The sequence below is a fragment of the Triticum aestivum genome, chromosome 5B (assembly GCF_018294505.1).
Source record: "Triticum aestivum cultivar Chinese Spring chromosome 5B, IWGSC CS RefSeq v2.1, whole genome shotgun sequence".
NCBI lineage: Eukaryota > Viridiplantae > Streptophyta > Magnoliopsida > Poales > Poaceae > Triticum > Triticum aestivum.
Window position 1 is genome coordinate 354,842,705 of NC_057807.1, and position 15,907 is coordinate 354,858,611.

A 15,907-nucleotide genomic window follows, 5' to 3' on the forward strand; every position below is an offset into this window, starting at 1 on the left:
GCCGAGTCGAGCGGGAAGCTTGTGCGGCTATGCGCAGGAACCTGCACGGTTCCGCGGGAACGGGCTCACCGACGATTCATTGGTGCCACTTAGAGCCACCATTTGGCCAAAAGAATGCCCCTGCACGTTGTTCAAGCTTGCGCTCGAAGCCGTCTACGGCAGTGGCGTGACAAGACACACGAAAGGAGGATGAAACGACACGTACTGTTAATAAATAAAACGTTTGCGATTTAACTACCTACTACCCCCATCCTGGTTTATAAGTCCTCTTTGTATTTTTGTGCCAAATTTTGACTAGAGATTTAATTAATAAAATATGAATGCATGTCACCAAAGATTATATCGTTGGATTTGTATTCGAACATAGTTTCCAATTATATTATTTTTATAATATGCATTAACATATTGTTAGTTAAATTTAAGGTCAAAATATGGCATAGAATATAAATGTGTGCGAATGATCTGTATAGTCACTTATGTAATTGGATGTTTATTTGTGTTATATATATGTTGTTCTTCTGTAGACAGAACAAATCACATGGCTCATTAGCAACAATCGTCTGTGTTATTTTTGGTCTTTGCATACATGTCGTATTACGGACCTGTTTGCCGCGTATCACACACATCTTGTTCAGTTGAACTGTTTCTGTTGTCTTGACTCATAGCAAACAGTTCATCCGAATGTACTGTATGCCCTCCATCGCACACACCTTGATTTGTTGACCATTTATATTGTGTTTCCTAATCACACACAGTTCTTCCTAGTGAAATGTATGCTGCTACTTCTTGAGCTTGCATTGATTTTTCCCTTGAAGAGGAAAGGTGATGCAGCAAAGTAGAGACAAGTGTTTCCCTCAGTTAAGAACCAAGGTATCAACCTAGTAGGAGGCACAAGCAAGTCCCCAATATATGCACCTGCATAAACTAACAAACACTTGCACACAACGCAAAAAAGGGGTCGTCAATCCCTTCACGGTCACGACAAAAGTGAGATCTGATAGAGATAGGTATAAAACAAATAAAAGTAAATAAAACCCAGCGAGGTATTTTTTTGAGTTTTTCGTTTTATAGATCTGAAATATATGATGGAAAATAGACACGGGGGGCATAGGTTTCACTGGAGGCTTCTCTCTTGAAGAAAGCATACGGTGGGTAAACAAATTACTGTTGAGCAATTGATAGAAAAGCGCATAGTTATGACGATATCCAAGGCAATGATCATGAATATAGGCACCATGTCCATGACAAGTAGACTGGCTCCTTCCTGCATCTACTACTATTACTCCACACATCGACTGACTCCTTCCTGCATCTAGAGTATTAAGTTCATAAGAACAAAATAACACCTTGAGCAAGATGACATGATGTAGAGGGATAGATCCAATCAATATGGTAAAACTCCATATTTTTATCCTTAATGGCAACAATACAAATACGTGCCTCGCTACCCCTACTGTCACTGGGTGAGGACACGACAAGATTGAACCCATCACAAAGCACCTCTCCCATTGCAAGGAAAACCAATCTAGTTGGCCAAACCAAATCAATAGATCAGATAGAAATATAAAGCTATCTTAATCATGCATAAAAGAGTTCAGAAAAGACTCAAATAATATTCATAGATAATCTGATCATAAATCCACAATTCATCGGATCTCAACAAACGCACCGCAAAAAATATTACATTGAATATATCTCCAAGAATATCAAGGAGAACATTGTATTGAAGATCAAAGAGAGAGAAGAAGCCATCTAGCTACTAGCTAGGGACCCATAGGTCTGTGCTAAACTACTCACACATCATCGGAAGGGCAGCAAGGTTGGTGTAGAGGCCCTCCTTGATCGAATCCCCCTCCGGCGGATTACCGGAAAAGGCCCCAAGATGGGATCTCATGAGGACAGAGGCTTGCGGCGGCGAAAAAGTGTTTTTGGTATGCCTTCTGGTGTAGGGGGATATTTGGGTATTTATGGAGCAAGGATCAGGGTTAAGGGAGTCCCGAGGGGCTCACAAGCCTGGGGGGCTTGTGGCCCTCTCATGGCTCCTCTGGCCTCCTCCTGAAGCTTCGTGGTTGTCTTCTGGTCCAAGAAAAATCATCATAAAGTTTTATTCTGTTTGGACTCCATTTGGTATTGATTTTTTGTAAAATACAAAAACAAGGAAAACACAACAACTGGCACTGGCACTAGGTTAATAGGTTAGTCCCCAAAAATAATATAAAATAGCAGATTAATGCATATAAAACATCCAAGATAGATAATATAATAGCATGGAACAATAAAAAATTATAGATATGTTGGAGACGTATCATATGACATATATCGCGCACACCCTTATCTGAGTGACCATTTTTGTTGCTCTCGATCATCGCAAACAGTTTGTATGGATTAACCGTATGCCACACATCACACACATAGCTATGATCTGAATCGTGTTTGATGTATGCATCATCACAAACAGTTCATCTCATTTTTGACTTTTTCTTACACCACCGTTTGCGATTAATGCATCGCACACAGTTTTATCGAAGGGTCTCTAATTGGACTATCGCGTTTGGACCATCCTGCAGTAGTGCAACATAGCTCGCACATGTGACCCCCCTATGAGCTCTTCGACATACTCAACAAGGAAAATCGTGCCACTAGAACCCCACCCAATGTGCTCAAGCATGTGGTTCACGACAAGTGTGGGGCCATGGAAGAGAAACTTCGTTTTCTACTTTGGAAGCTTTTTCATGGTCATCATTTTCCCTCCTCAGTGTGCTCAAGTGATCTCTCTTTACCTTTAGGCCCGGTTTAATTTTTTGACAAAGGAGAAAGTGTTTGTGGCATGAATGAACTATTTTGTCCAATTGTTTCCTTATGCGCATTCCCTAGTAGTCCGAGCAACAACTAAATAGGCAATATTTTTTTTCATCCCAAAGTTGTATGCTCTACCTTTTAGTAAGAAAATAGCATTCATATATCACCTCTATGTTTTATTTTACTTTAGAGTGTTATAAAAATGGATAATCACTTGTGGAGCTTGGTCTTGTCATGTGAGGCGCACTGCTTTGTGTGAATCATTGAAGATGTGCAAGGTAACATGCAAGTGACCACATGCAGTATGCTATATCTGTCACCCCACAGAATCCCTTAGAAAAATGTGAATGAGTCACCGTCAGCTACATTTAATTGAATTGCTTTTAGTAAGCCACAATCTCGGGTGCAATTCAGGGATTTGCTGCAGAGATACGGTTATATTAGAAATGTTTGAAACCAGATCTAAAACTTTCAAGTTTGTGTTAAGAAATATACCACTACTAGAAATTCTGAGCGTGGACTAACAATTTAGCATATTTTCATGTTAGGGTTGTACATTTATGTACTTCACATTTTCTAAAGAAAAAATGGGTTAGCATTGCAAGTGTGTAATACACTTTCTTGTAGTTAGAATAGAAACACCCTAACAAATTGTGTGAGACTACAATTAAACGGCACGGTTGTAGTGGGTTTACCATGTTCCTCTGTTTGGAACTTCATTCAGGTAAAACACAATTCACCCAATGAAATCGTCCTGAACAAAGTCCTTGTCTGTAACAATGACCTCGATATAGCACGATTGGATGCACTCATTTGAGAAGGCAAATACCTGGTTTCACTCAGGGTTAGTGTTCTTCTCATATCGTGTGGTGCACCCGTAATGTATAAGCTCAATATCCACATGGGTCACAAGTCCTAATCACATCCTTTGCATGGAGTTCTTTGGACTTGACAACACACACAATAGAGATATGTCATCTGCTCCAGAAGGTCATCTATGCATGTGCTCTTGTAACCTGCGTCCATAAAACCACCAAGATAGGATGATGTCTCTTTAAAGGAGTAGTCCCCAAGTCGCAGCTACGGTGGCGAAATATTGCCAGTTCGCAGAAGGACCTACTTGTGTCTGCAATAAAACCCATGACAAGGTATTACCAAGAAGATATTCAAGTAAGGTAGAAGTGACACATCATTACAAATTGCAGTGTAGGATTGATGATAAAATATTGCAAGCCATGGGTCAGTATTCAGTAATGCTTTGCCAACACATCACATACACTATATCCTTTACTACCTCATTCCAGGCATGATCCTAAATTTTATTTTGTTGTAGCTAAAAAAACTTAAGAGGACTTAGAAATTCTACCAGCAATAGAACAATAGGTATTTGCAACAACACATGTAAAGTCAAATGAGAATTTTTTAAAACAAAATAAAATGTGTAATGCATGCCTAAGGATAGATAAAAATTTGACATTCATACACAAATACATTTTTGTTTGATTTCCCGGTTACACTAAAGAACTTAACTTTGGCTGACATAATGAAGACTACTCCTAGTTTTAGGGAAGATAAAAAGTGTACACCTTAAACAAACTAGACATTGGTACACTAATAGAGATCATTGTTTGCAAAGTACTACCTAACAAAAGGCAATTCCTATACAAACAGAAGGTCAAGTTTCCAAACAGGAACAAGTCATACTCAAAGTTCACGAAGCACGTGGATAAACTTACCTGATCTCACCCATTACATTTTCAGTAAACAAAATTACGTAATCACAATTTGTCGACTAATATTTTAACAATAAAAGGTGGTTGTGACAGGTTGTTTTAGGCACTTCCAATTTTGAACAACTTCTAATTTTTGGCACTATTTAAAATTACACTACCGACATTTGGAAAATCTTACCATAGGATTAAAATTTTGGAACTTAAGAAATTTTAACTTTCAAAAAAAGACCTCTTAAAAATTTCAAATTTCTAAATATGAACTTATGAAATATATATTTTTTGAAAGAGATGAAATTGTTGGAATTTGGAAACTTGCACGGGGCAACAACTGAAAAAATGCCATGTCTGTCGGGCTGAACCCTATCCAGGCAACGCAGCTCCGGAACATTAGTGGTTTCAGTGCACACGCCCTCATGGGCACCACTCTTGGCCCGATAGCACGCCACCTATTCAAGAGCATGTGCTTGTGTGGACCGAACGCATAGCCTGACAATGCGAATCCAGCACGCCAACTATTGTATCACATGTGTCTACATTGGCCCCATCCCCTAGACCGATAAAGTGACTCCAACTTTCTAGTTGCAACACACGTGCCTTCTTTGGCCCTACTCCTTGTCCCGATGGCATAGCTCCAACATGCCAACTATTGTAGTGCACACACCTACTTGGCCCCACCCCAACTCAACAACTTGGCTCCATCATGTCAACTCTAGCACGTATGCACATGGGTGATATCCACCCCTTCACTGACATCGTGGCCCCGGCAGGCCTCCCATGTGTGCCCCCTCCCCCCCCCCCTGTTGAGCTCTTCAGCACACATGAAGAGGGAAATCGTGTCCTGCCAATCCCACTCAGTGTGCTCGAGCTTGTATTTCCTCACTACAGGCGTGGTAGACCATGGAAGAGCAACTTTGTTATACTCAAGAAGCATTTCGTGGCCATCATTTTCCCTCCTCCGTGTGCTCAGGTGATCTATCTTTACCTTTAGGTCCAATTAAAATATTGACAAACAAGAAAGTATTTTGTGACATGAATGAATTATTTTCTCCAATTTTTCCCTGTGTGCAGTCCCTAGCAGTCCGAGCAATAACTAAATAGGCAATATTGTTCCATCCAAAGTTCTATAGTCGGCCTTTTAATAAGAAAATAACAATCATATGTCCCCTTTATGTTTCATTTATTTTAGCACACTATAAAAATGAAAAAAAAATAGTGTGGAGCTTGGTCTTCTCGTGTGCACCTTACCATTTTTGAAGTTCTGTAGGGTTCACATGCAAGTGACCACATGATAATCCCAAAGTGCAAGGAATTGTTGTAGCACTTTCCAATGATGGAGGTGACAAGTATGAAGTGTCAGACCCACAAGGAGCTAAAGGTAATATCAATATTCTCTTAGGTCTAATCTGTCACTGATACAACCCTACATACATCGAGTGTTTGCTTTATCTAGGAAATAAAACTAGAACTACTTTGGGTATGAAATGATAGGTTTGCAAGACAACAAAGAAGGTAAACATAAATAATAGGTGTTGCCTAAGTAAAGATACAGTATAATACAAATAGCGAGTGTGGAATAGTGGTGGTATGGTGTGCGGAATTGTCCCTAGGCAGTCACCTAAGTTACTAAACCGGTCATCATTGCAATGGAGAGGCCACTGCAAGCATGATATCTCTTACATGTAATTTTATGCGCTTATGATTGGAAATATTAGCAAGCATCCACAGCTACTAACAAGTTCATTCAGATAAAACCCAATAATATCATTAAGATATATTGGTCCCCCTTCAATCCTGTATGTATCAATTTCCATGGTCCAGCGAGGTTTCAGTCACTCATGTTCCCATATGCATAGTCTTGTCAACATACAACTAACCCCTATGGTGTGATCCACGTGCGCGGTCATATAATGGGCAACAAAGGACAATAACATAACCACAAGCAACTCAAATCAATCATGTAAATTCACCAATTAACCCATAGGTCGAAAGTAATCTACTCAGACACAATAGTGACAACACATATCTTTGGATAATAATTAATAGCATCAAAACACCATGTTCAAGTAGGGTATTACAGTGGGTTATGCGAGAGTGGACTACTAAAAAGAGTCAAGGAAGGTGATGAATATGTTGGTGAATACGGCAACATTGATGAAGACGATCGTCGCGATGATGGTTCCGCTGGTGGCGCGATGATGGTTCCCCCCGGCGGCACTCCGGCGCCACCGGGAGAGAAGGGGAGAGAGGCTCCCCCTCCTGCTTCTTCCTCCATGCCCCCCCACGAGATGGGGAGAGGTTATCCCCTCTACCATTGTCCACCATGGCTCTCGAAGGGGTGAGACCCCTTCCGAGATTGGATCTCTTCTCATGGTCTCTTTGTTTTTCGGTACTGTTTTATGGCCAAACACCGTTTCCTACATATCCGGAGATCCGTAACTCCGATAAGGCTGAAATTTTGAGGGGATTTATTCCATAAAATAGATGCCTTGTTGCAAGAAAACAGTTGCAACAAACTTAAGGAGTAGCCACCCTGGCCAATGGCGCACCCCTGGCCATGTGAGGCCTCGAGCACCTTTCGTGCGTTGATTCCTCCTCCCCAAAATAATATATATTCCATAAAAATCCTAATAAATTGCCAGGGTATTTTAACCTTCCTAGGTATTGATTTTCTACAAAAAAAAACATGCAGAAAACAACAAGTCACACATGGCACTAAATTAGGAAGTTTGTCCAGAAAAATAATATAAAAGTGCACCAAAACCATATATATAATTGATGTTAATATAACATGAATACTTCAAAGTTAATAAATACATTGGAGACGTATCACCACACAGGAAGCATGCTATGTCCATCACCCCATGGCACATCCTTTAGAAAATGTGAATGAGCCATCGTCATCTCCATTTAATTGCAATGCTTGTAATAATCAGTTGTTTGCGATCTCGGCTATAATTGAAGGATTTACCATAGGGATACAGTTAAATCAAAAGGTTTGAAAAGAGATCTACAACTTTCAAGTTTGTGCTAAGAAATATATCACTCTAAGAAAATCTGAACGTCACCTACATATTTAGCATATTTTCATGTTTTTACAATTATGTACTTCACATTTTCTAAATGAAGGTTAGCATTGCATATGTCTAATCACATTCATATGTAGTTTGTATAGAAATGCCCGGAAAAATTTGCTTGGACACTAGAATTAATAAATGGCGCGGCTGTAGCGGGTTTTCGTCGCTCTTCTCTTTGGAACTTCATTCAGGTCAACCACAACTCTCCCAATGATATCGTCCTTACAAAAGTCCTTCCCTTTAACAATGACCTCGATATAGCAGGATTAGATGCGTTCCTTCGGGGAGGAAAAAATATGGTTTCACTCAGGGTTAGTGTTCTTCTCAAAGTGATGGTTGTTGCACCTTTAAGTTTCAAGCTTAATCTCCACATATGGGGCATAGCTCCCAGTCACATCCTTTGCATGGAGGTCTTTAGCCTTGACAACATGCACATAGAGATACAACATCTGCTCCAGAAGGTCATATGTGCTTGTGATCTTGTCACCTGCTACCATAAAACCCCAAGTTGGGATGATGTCTATTTCAAGGAGTAGTCCTCAGGTTCCGCCCTTGGTGGCTGAATCTTGCCAGTTCATAGAAGGACACACTTGTGCCTGCAACAAAATCCATGACAAGGTATTACCATGAAGAACTTCAAGTATGGAAGATGTGACACATCATTACAAACAACATTGTACGATTGACGATAAAATAGCATACATCATCGTTCAGTACTCAGTATGCTTTGTCGACAGATCACAAACACGATATCCCTTAATCCCTCATTCCAGGCATGATCATAAATTGTATTTCGTCATAGCTAAAAAAACTTCAGAGAACTTGCTAATTCTACCAGCAATAAAACAATAGGTACTTGCAATAACATATCCAAACTCGAATGAGAGTTTTTCAAGGACTTTTCTAAGGAGACTGGGGACTGTGGCTTTTGTAGGCTTGTATATTGGGTTGCTACAATCTGAAAAAGTGTCAAAGGGATGAAATACAAGCAAGAATGTGCTAGGAACACATTGGACTGAAGTCTCTTCGTAGGAAGTCAGGGAAACTGAGATAGTTTCCTATGGATAATATTCTCTTTTCTTGGCTACAAATGTTGCTATGGTCACCGAATGCATATGAACTCAATTCTGTTTATTACATACATGTTGTTTGTCATATGGGTCCAAGAGGTTTGATACATTTGAAACATATGACAGGTTATACTGTCATCTTCAAACATGAAAAAATCTTAACTAGGGACATGAAATGAGTGCTCTAGCGCTCATAGACTTGAAAGGTGCTCTTCCATGCATGGTCTACCAGCATGTAAGCAATGCTCGTTTTATATTTAAAACTTTGAAAAGTTACCTATGGAACCATATTCCTATGATATTTAGAAAAATGTAACAAGTTTGATCACCTTTGCTCTAGCCTATGTTTCTCTCTCAAAACCGTTTATGTTTGGCAAGACTAACTAGTGTGCAGCCATCCTGGCCGACATGATCACTTTCACGCCAACCTTTTTCCAAAAGGGGACCTCTTGGAAATTTCAACTTTCTAAGTTTGCACTTATGAAAAATAGATTTTTTTTTCCAAAAAAGGGTGAACTTAGATTTGGAAATTTGCACGGGAACAACTAAAAAACCGCCATGTATGTTCGGCCCAGCCTTGCTCGGCAACGCAGCTCTAGAATACTAGTTGTTTCAGCGCACACGCCTGCGTGGGCCCCACCCAAGGTACGACAGCATGCCAACTGTTGGAGCGCATGCGCCTGTGTGGTCCCGAACTCGTGGCCTAGCAACACGACTCCAGCATGCCAACTATTGCAACGCGTGCGCCTGTGTGGGCCTGAACTCGTGGCCTAGCAACACGACTCCAGCATGTCAACTGTTGCAGTGCATGCCCCTGCATTGGCCCCGTCCCCTATATGCTGGTCCACCATGCCCGTTGCAGAGCATACGCCTGCTTGGGCTCCATTCCCTGGCCCAACGGCACAACTCTAACATGCCAATTGTTGTCGTGCACGCACGGGCTTGGCCCCACCCCCTAACTCGGCAATGCAGCTCTAACACGCCAGTTGCTATCGTGCACGCACTGGTCGACCCCACGCCCAACCCAGCAACGCGGCTCTAGCAATGCCAGTTTTGGCAGCGCACACATGTGTATGCGCTCCATCCCTGTCCCGACAACATGACCCCAACACGCCTCCCACTTGTGTGCCCCCGTGCACCCCCCGACACGCGCAACGAAGAAATTTGTGTCACAACAGCCCCACCTACCGTGCTCAAGCATGTGTTGGCTCACCACAGGTGCGGTACACCGTCGAAGAGCAACTTTGTTTTCTACTTATGAAGCTTTTTCATAGCTGCCATTTTCCCTCCTTGGTGTCATCTGTCTTCACCTCTACGTTCAATTGATTTTTTGACAGAGGGGAAAGTATTTGTGACATGAATGAAATTATTTGTCCATTTTTTTCTTGCACACATTCCTTAGTAGTCTGAGCAACAACTAAATATGCAATATTTGTGACATGTTACCGTCTTGAAAGATGTGCAGGGTTGACGTGCAATTGACCACACATGTGTCATGCCAAGTCTTTCGTGCCATGACACATCCCTTAGAAAATGTGAACGAGTCACCATCACCATATTTAACAGCAATGATTGTAGTTAAATGCCGTTTCCGATCCGAGGTATAATTGAACGATTTAGCGCAGAGATACGGTTAAATCAACATGTTTCAAACGAGATCTTAAATTTTTAACTTTGCGTGAAGAAATATATCAATCTCCAAAAATCCAAGCACGGACTAAATAATCAGCATATCTTCGCTTCGGGGTAGTACATTTATGTACTTTGCATTTTCCAAGAAAAAAAGGGTTAGCATTGCATATGTGCAGTACACTTGCACGTGTAATCGGTTTAGAAACGCCCTAAAAAATCTGCATGGCGACGAGAATTAAACAGCGTAGCAGGTTTGCCTGGCAGGAGCAGGTCTAAACCTTAAACCTGATTTGTAACTAACAGAAAAGAAAAGACCCATCAAATCTTACCAGCAAAATAACCATGGCCACCCTCCCTCGCACGCCCGAAATCTTGCCTCGCACGCCGCCGCCCTCACGCACAGGCTTCGTCCCGCTCCCACGTCCACGAGGCCCCCACATGTAAGCACCCCGCGCACGCGCACGCGCACGCCGGGCTCGAGCTCTTGCGCTTGCGCGACGCCATTAACGAACTGAACGAACCGACTAAACCCCACGCATCCCGATGTACAAAACCCGCCCGCGGCTTTCTCTCCCTCCTTCCTCCCATCTTCGTCCCCAAGGAAACAATCCCGGGGAATAAAAAGAAATTCCTGTGAAATTAAAGGAAGGCGATCCCCAGTCCGATCCCTCCAATCCCCACTTCCATCCACCCTCAAAGCCGCGAGCTTTCCCTCGCCCGTGCTCCAGGGCGCGTGGTTTCCGGATGGCTTTGGAGCTGCGGCTGGCGCCGGCGGCGGCGGAGGAGGAGAGGCGCCTGTCCGAGGAGGACGAGCTGCTGTTCCAGGACATCGCGAGGGAGGTGGGGCGGCTGAGCCTCCGCGAGCCCGAGGTTGAGGCCCAGGGGCGGCGCCAGGGCGACGCGGCCGCGGCGGACGGCCTCCTCCCTCTTCCGGCGGTTCCTGAGCACCCTAGGCAGCAGGGGGGCCTGTACCGGCCTCCCTTATCCGTGACGAGGGTTCTGTCGCTCGTGGTGCAGGAGGCCGGCCCGGTGCCGCCGCCGTTCTCGCCGCCGCCGACGGGGGTACCCGGCGGCCGTAGGGTGGTCGACGAATGGCACTTCCCGGGCGATCATCTCGGCCGCGGTCGCGCCCCTGCCCACCAGAACTTCCGCGCCGCGGGATCCGTGCCGCCGCGCGCCGCCTGGCCTGGCGACGCGTACGCCCGCGCAAGGGCGTTTCCTGGGCGCGCCGCCAGCACGCAGCTGGTCGAGGACATCGTCCTGTTTCTCGCCAAGAACGAGCAAGCGGTGCTCAACATGCTGTTCTGGGGAGCCCCCGAGGACGCGGACGCCGTGGCGGCGGTGATAGTCCAGCACGCCGTCCCTCTCATCGAGAGCAGCCACGGGACGCGCCTGCTCGTTGTCGTCCTCAGCCGCTGCAACTATATGCTCCAGGAAGCGATCGTCGCTAGAATCACGCGAGACCACAAGAAGTTTTACAAGATTTGTGCTGCGAGGCATGTGCATATAACACTCGCCTTTCCCCTTTGACTTGTTGTTTCTCTCCTTGCCGATTCGCTGCAGAGGATGTTAAATATGAAGTTTGTTTGATATTTTTCAGGTCAGGTGAGGTGGTGAGCATGATCAATTCCTGCATATCCGAGAGATCACTGGAGCTTCTGAGAGATGCAATCGTGCCATGGGTGACTCCGTTGATGATGGCTCGCCTTGTAACGGATTCGAGTAGACTCATGGTGGTGCATGCCTTGGTGCAGTGTGTTCCTCATCCATACTTTGCTGAGGTACTATGAATTTATTCCTCCATCCAGATTCTAACTGGCGCAGATACAGATACCAATGTGTGATTATTGTGTTGTGGTAGTAACATTTTTGCATGATTTCGTTGTTGCTTATAAAGCTACTCAATCCAGAGCAATAATACAACTAAGAAATGTATTTGCCATTGCATTGTGTTTATAATTAACCAATGTGTGTATCCACCATAATATGTGAAGTTTCTTTTCTTGTCTGTGCAGACGAAACATTGCATTATTAACCAGCTGTAGATTTCCTAAGATGATGTATATACCATTTTCAAGAGTAGGTAAGCACAGGAGTGTGTTACACACACTTGCAGTCATGCTAATTTAGTAGATTTTTATTTGGAAAATTAATTGTGTACTGGCTACCAACTTCAATAAACAGTTCCCTTTTACCCAAATGTAGCAATCCTATTAGTACAAATAGTGCTTGTGTGATTCATGTAGATGGGCATAGTCCAGTAACTCTATTGTAATAGTGGGGGCATGTTTAGATCTCTTGATCACCTTGCTTTGCTAACCAAGGAAAAACTAACCCACATGAGCAATGCTCAAAGAAATAAGATTAGTAAGGTACTGTATTTTGTTCTTTATCTTGAAAGGTTAAAATGAGTACCATAAAACAATGACTAAGCACTATATATTCAGGCAGACCACAACATCACAGAAAATCAAACCTTGCCCACATTGGGTAGTCAAATTTGGCTCTTGACCATGGCCATGAGAAGCAGCTTTTATTACAGCAAGATTTGGACCAATACAAATACATATCTTTGATAGGCAAGGTTAGGTGGCCATTTTCGTTTTGCACTGACAAGGGAATCAAGCATGCCCTTGTATTTTGTTCTCACGTACATAGGTCCCATGTTTATTTCAAAGTGATAAAGTGGTTCCAGCCAAGGTGTCTGGACATTATTTTAGATGTATGAAATTATAGTTAAATGATAGTTCGGATGAATGTTGTCGATGTGTTTTGCTGAACAGTTGCTTACTATTTTATCTTTGCTTCAAAATGTATTCATTGACGCTATATCTTACAGTTTCTAAGTCATCTCTCATATGTTATTGCGAGAACCGAGAATGAAGCCATATCAAAATTTTGTCTTGCCTGTCGTGCTTACTTTCAGTTTATGTTACTTGTTTTCCTCCTATTGTGGCCATATTCCTCTTATTTCCATGCCCCATGTGTTGACATTTTGCATTATATTGGCAGTTTATTTTTGATGCTGTTGCTACGAACTGCTTAGCACTTGCTATTCATCCGCATGGAGTGTCCCTCCTGCAAAGTTGTCTGGAGCATGTCGGATGGACAGAAAAGGATAATGTTTTGTCAAAAGTCTCTTGTTGCAGCACCGATCTTGCTCAAAATCGTTTTGGGTAACTATCTATAATGAATTTTGATGATAATCCTACTGACCATCATTTTATTCCATGCAAACACATCAAACTATTATCTGGTAGCCTTTAATTAATCCCAAACATTTAGCCTTTTCAAGCAGATTCCTGCAAAAAAAAATCAAGCTTAGCTCAATTTGTGTGTTATCATATTTATATCGTACGCATAACTGGTACATATGCATTCTCCATCTATATTTTTCATGTCTGAATGTAAATGTTTTGCATGTACAGTATTTACTTTAATAATACAATTTAGCAATGTTATCTCAGAATTGGTAATATAACCTGAAGTATTGAGAAGCAAAAGATCGAGTTAGCAGTACTGTTGTTCTTTGATGGTCATTATATGAAACAAAATTGCGGTGGCCATTATATGAATTTTGTTGTCTCAACATTATTTATTGTTTCTACTACCAAGTACCACCATAAGTAATTTTTCGATCTGTTGATCTATGAATCACAACTTTGTGCCCTGAAAGGCTTACCGTTTCTCTTTCATTTTTTCTTCCAGAAACTACATTGTTCAGTATGTCCTGAAACAAAGAAACCCATCGTACTTGGCAATTATCGCATCCCGCTTCAGGTCTAATTATGTGACACTCTCAAGACAAAGATATAGCAGCAATGTGGTTGAAACGTGCCTAGAAGTTTTTATTGACAGAGATCGATCTAACATTGTTCATGAATTGATTCGGTATCATCCCTTCAGAGATTTAGTGTCAGATGAGTTTGCTAATTATGTCATTTCCAGAGCCCTTACAACCTGCAAGGTAATCTGCCTCGGCCATGATTTCTTTTCATAGTATATTTTCAGCTCAGAAACAGAGATGCTAAGAGTTCCTTGCTGTGTCCAGGTTCCTCTTCGGGATCGATTGGCCACTGCTATCCTTTCCCTTCAAAATGTCAATCGCCGTCACCCTCATTGTCTGAAGATGTTCAACACACTTTCTGAGCTTGGCTACAGATATTGAAAAGAAAAAAAATTCAGACCTAATAGGTAACAGACACTTTTCTCTATATGTTGCTATATTGATTGGCACTGTACTTATTCAGCAGCCATCTTTGCAGGGTTTCGGGAGAAGCTGTTCCTGTATATTATAAGCAGTTCTGGCTGAGGATGTTGTCAACTCATCTGGTGGGCGTCGTTCCTTTTGTAGTGTGCTGGTCACACTTTGTCTCGAGATTAGGATTGTTTGGGCGAGGGGTACCAAAACTCTCTTGAGACAAATACCCCCATCCAAACACACCTTTTAGTTTGTGTGAACTTGAATTTGCCTTGTGGTTTGTTGTGCCCATTTCTGTATGTGAGATGTCTCCAGGCGTTGTTGTTAGTTGTTACTTCTGTAGTTTGCTGCCTGTTGTTAAAAAGAGTGAACAATGTTTGTGTGAGATGTTAAGGTGGTTGTGCTACTAGTTTTTATCGATGCTGTTGTGGAACTTCAGTATTCTATTTGGCAAAGCATATTCAACCAAAGCTAGAGCTTGTTAAACAAGACTTATCTTTTTTACATCTCTTCTACTCAACATGCAAATACATCTTCCTTGTTTTTATGCAAACTTGTAAAAATGTAATGAACACTTACTACATATGAGTCAATGGCATCAAGATCAGGGAAGTCCACCCATGCGCCTCACTAAATTTACACGGTGTTCATACTTCAACTTTTCTAGATTGTTTTTGTAACCTAAGAGTATTTATTCCTACATCGCCTATTTATTTTCTACTCCCTCCGTTCCAAAATAGATGACCCAGCTTTGAGAAATCTGTCGTTTGACTAAGCACCTCTTTTTGGTGACTGGGTACACCATTGATTGATTTCTAACATCTAACTTATTGGATCAAACTTCTTGTTGGGATGATGTGCTTGGTTTCTACAATTCTAGTGAGTGGAATCTATGATAACAAAATCTTGTCAAATATTATCCTGCAGTTTGTGATCTTACATAGGAGTTCCAATCTGATTCAGAATATGCGACATGACAACCTTGCAACCCACCTTTTTTTCAAGTAATATCAATTGGATCACCTTGATTGTTGAATCAGTACAGAGTGTACAACACATATCTGAGAGGGGGAGAGTATTGTAACCAAATGCCCTACACAAAGGCACGCAAGCCGTGCATCGGGTGGAGATTCTAAAGAATACGATAACATGTACATACAACGTTACAAACTCATGTTAATGTTGGAACGCGGCCGGAGAGGATGTTCAGGCGGGAACTAATTGGAAAAGTTGAGATTAGTGAAAACATATGCAAATTGAGAGCTCAATGGAACATGCAGAAACCCGTGCTCCACCAAGGGCAACACAGTCATAAACCAAGTGTAGATCATTTTCCACATGTTTGGTATGTTGATGTTGTACCGGACTTGAAGAGACATACCTTACACTAATGGTGTC

At 42.2% G+C, this 15,907-nt stretch overlaps 1 protein-coding gene across 3 annotated transcripts; it reads left to right on the forward strand.

Moving 5' to 3' along the window:
* The first annotated feature begins 10,681 nt into the window (after nucleotides 1–10,681).
* Nucleotides 10,682–14,993, forward strand: LOC123116118 (putative pumilio homolog 8, chloroplastic). Of its 3 annotated transcripts, XR_006456947.1 has the most exons (7): nucleotides 10,682–11,804; nucleotides 11,909–12,089; nucleotides 12,324–12,391; nucleotides 13,321–13,484; nucleotides 14,017–14,275; nucleotides 14,360–14,502; nucleotides 14,574–14,993. XR_006456947.1 is itself a non-coding variant. In XM_044537123.1 (6 exons), the coding sequence occupies exons 1-5, from the start codon at nucleotides 11,053–11,055 to the stop codon at nucleotides 14,474–14,476; spliced, it is 1,473 nt and encodes a 490-aa protein (XP_044393058.1). In that variant the 5' UTR covers nucleotides 10,735–11,052; the 3' UTR covers nucleotides 14,477–14,502; nucleotides 14,574–14,986. The 3 variants fall into 3 exon arrangements, 1 of the variants encoding a protein (XP_044393058.1); XM_044537123.1 differs by lacking the exon at nucleotides 12,324–12,391 and having other exon boundaries at nucleotides 10,735–11,804; nucleotides 14,574–14,986; XR_006456946.1 differs by lacking the exons at nucleotides 12,324–12,391; nucleotides 13,321–13,484; nucleotides 14,574–14,993 and having other exon boundaries at nucleotides 10,685–11,804.
* Nucleotides 14,994–15,907: the final 914 nt, after the last annotated feature.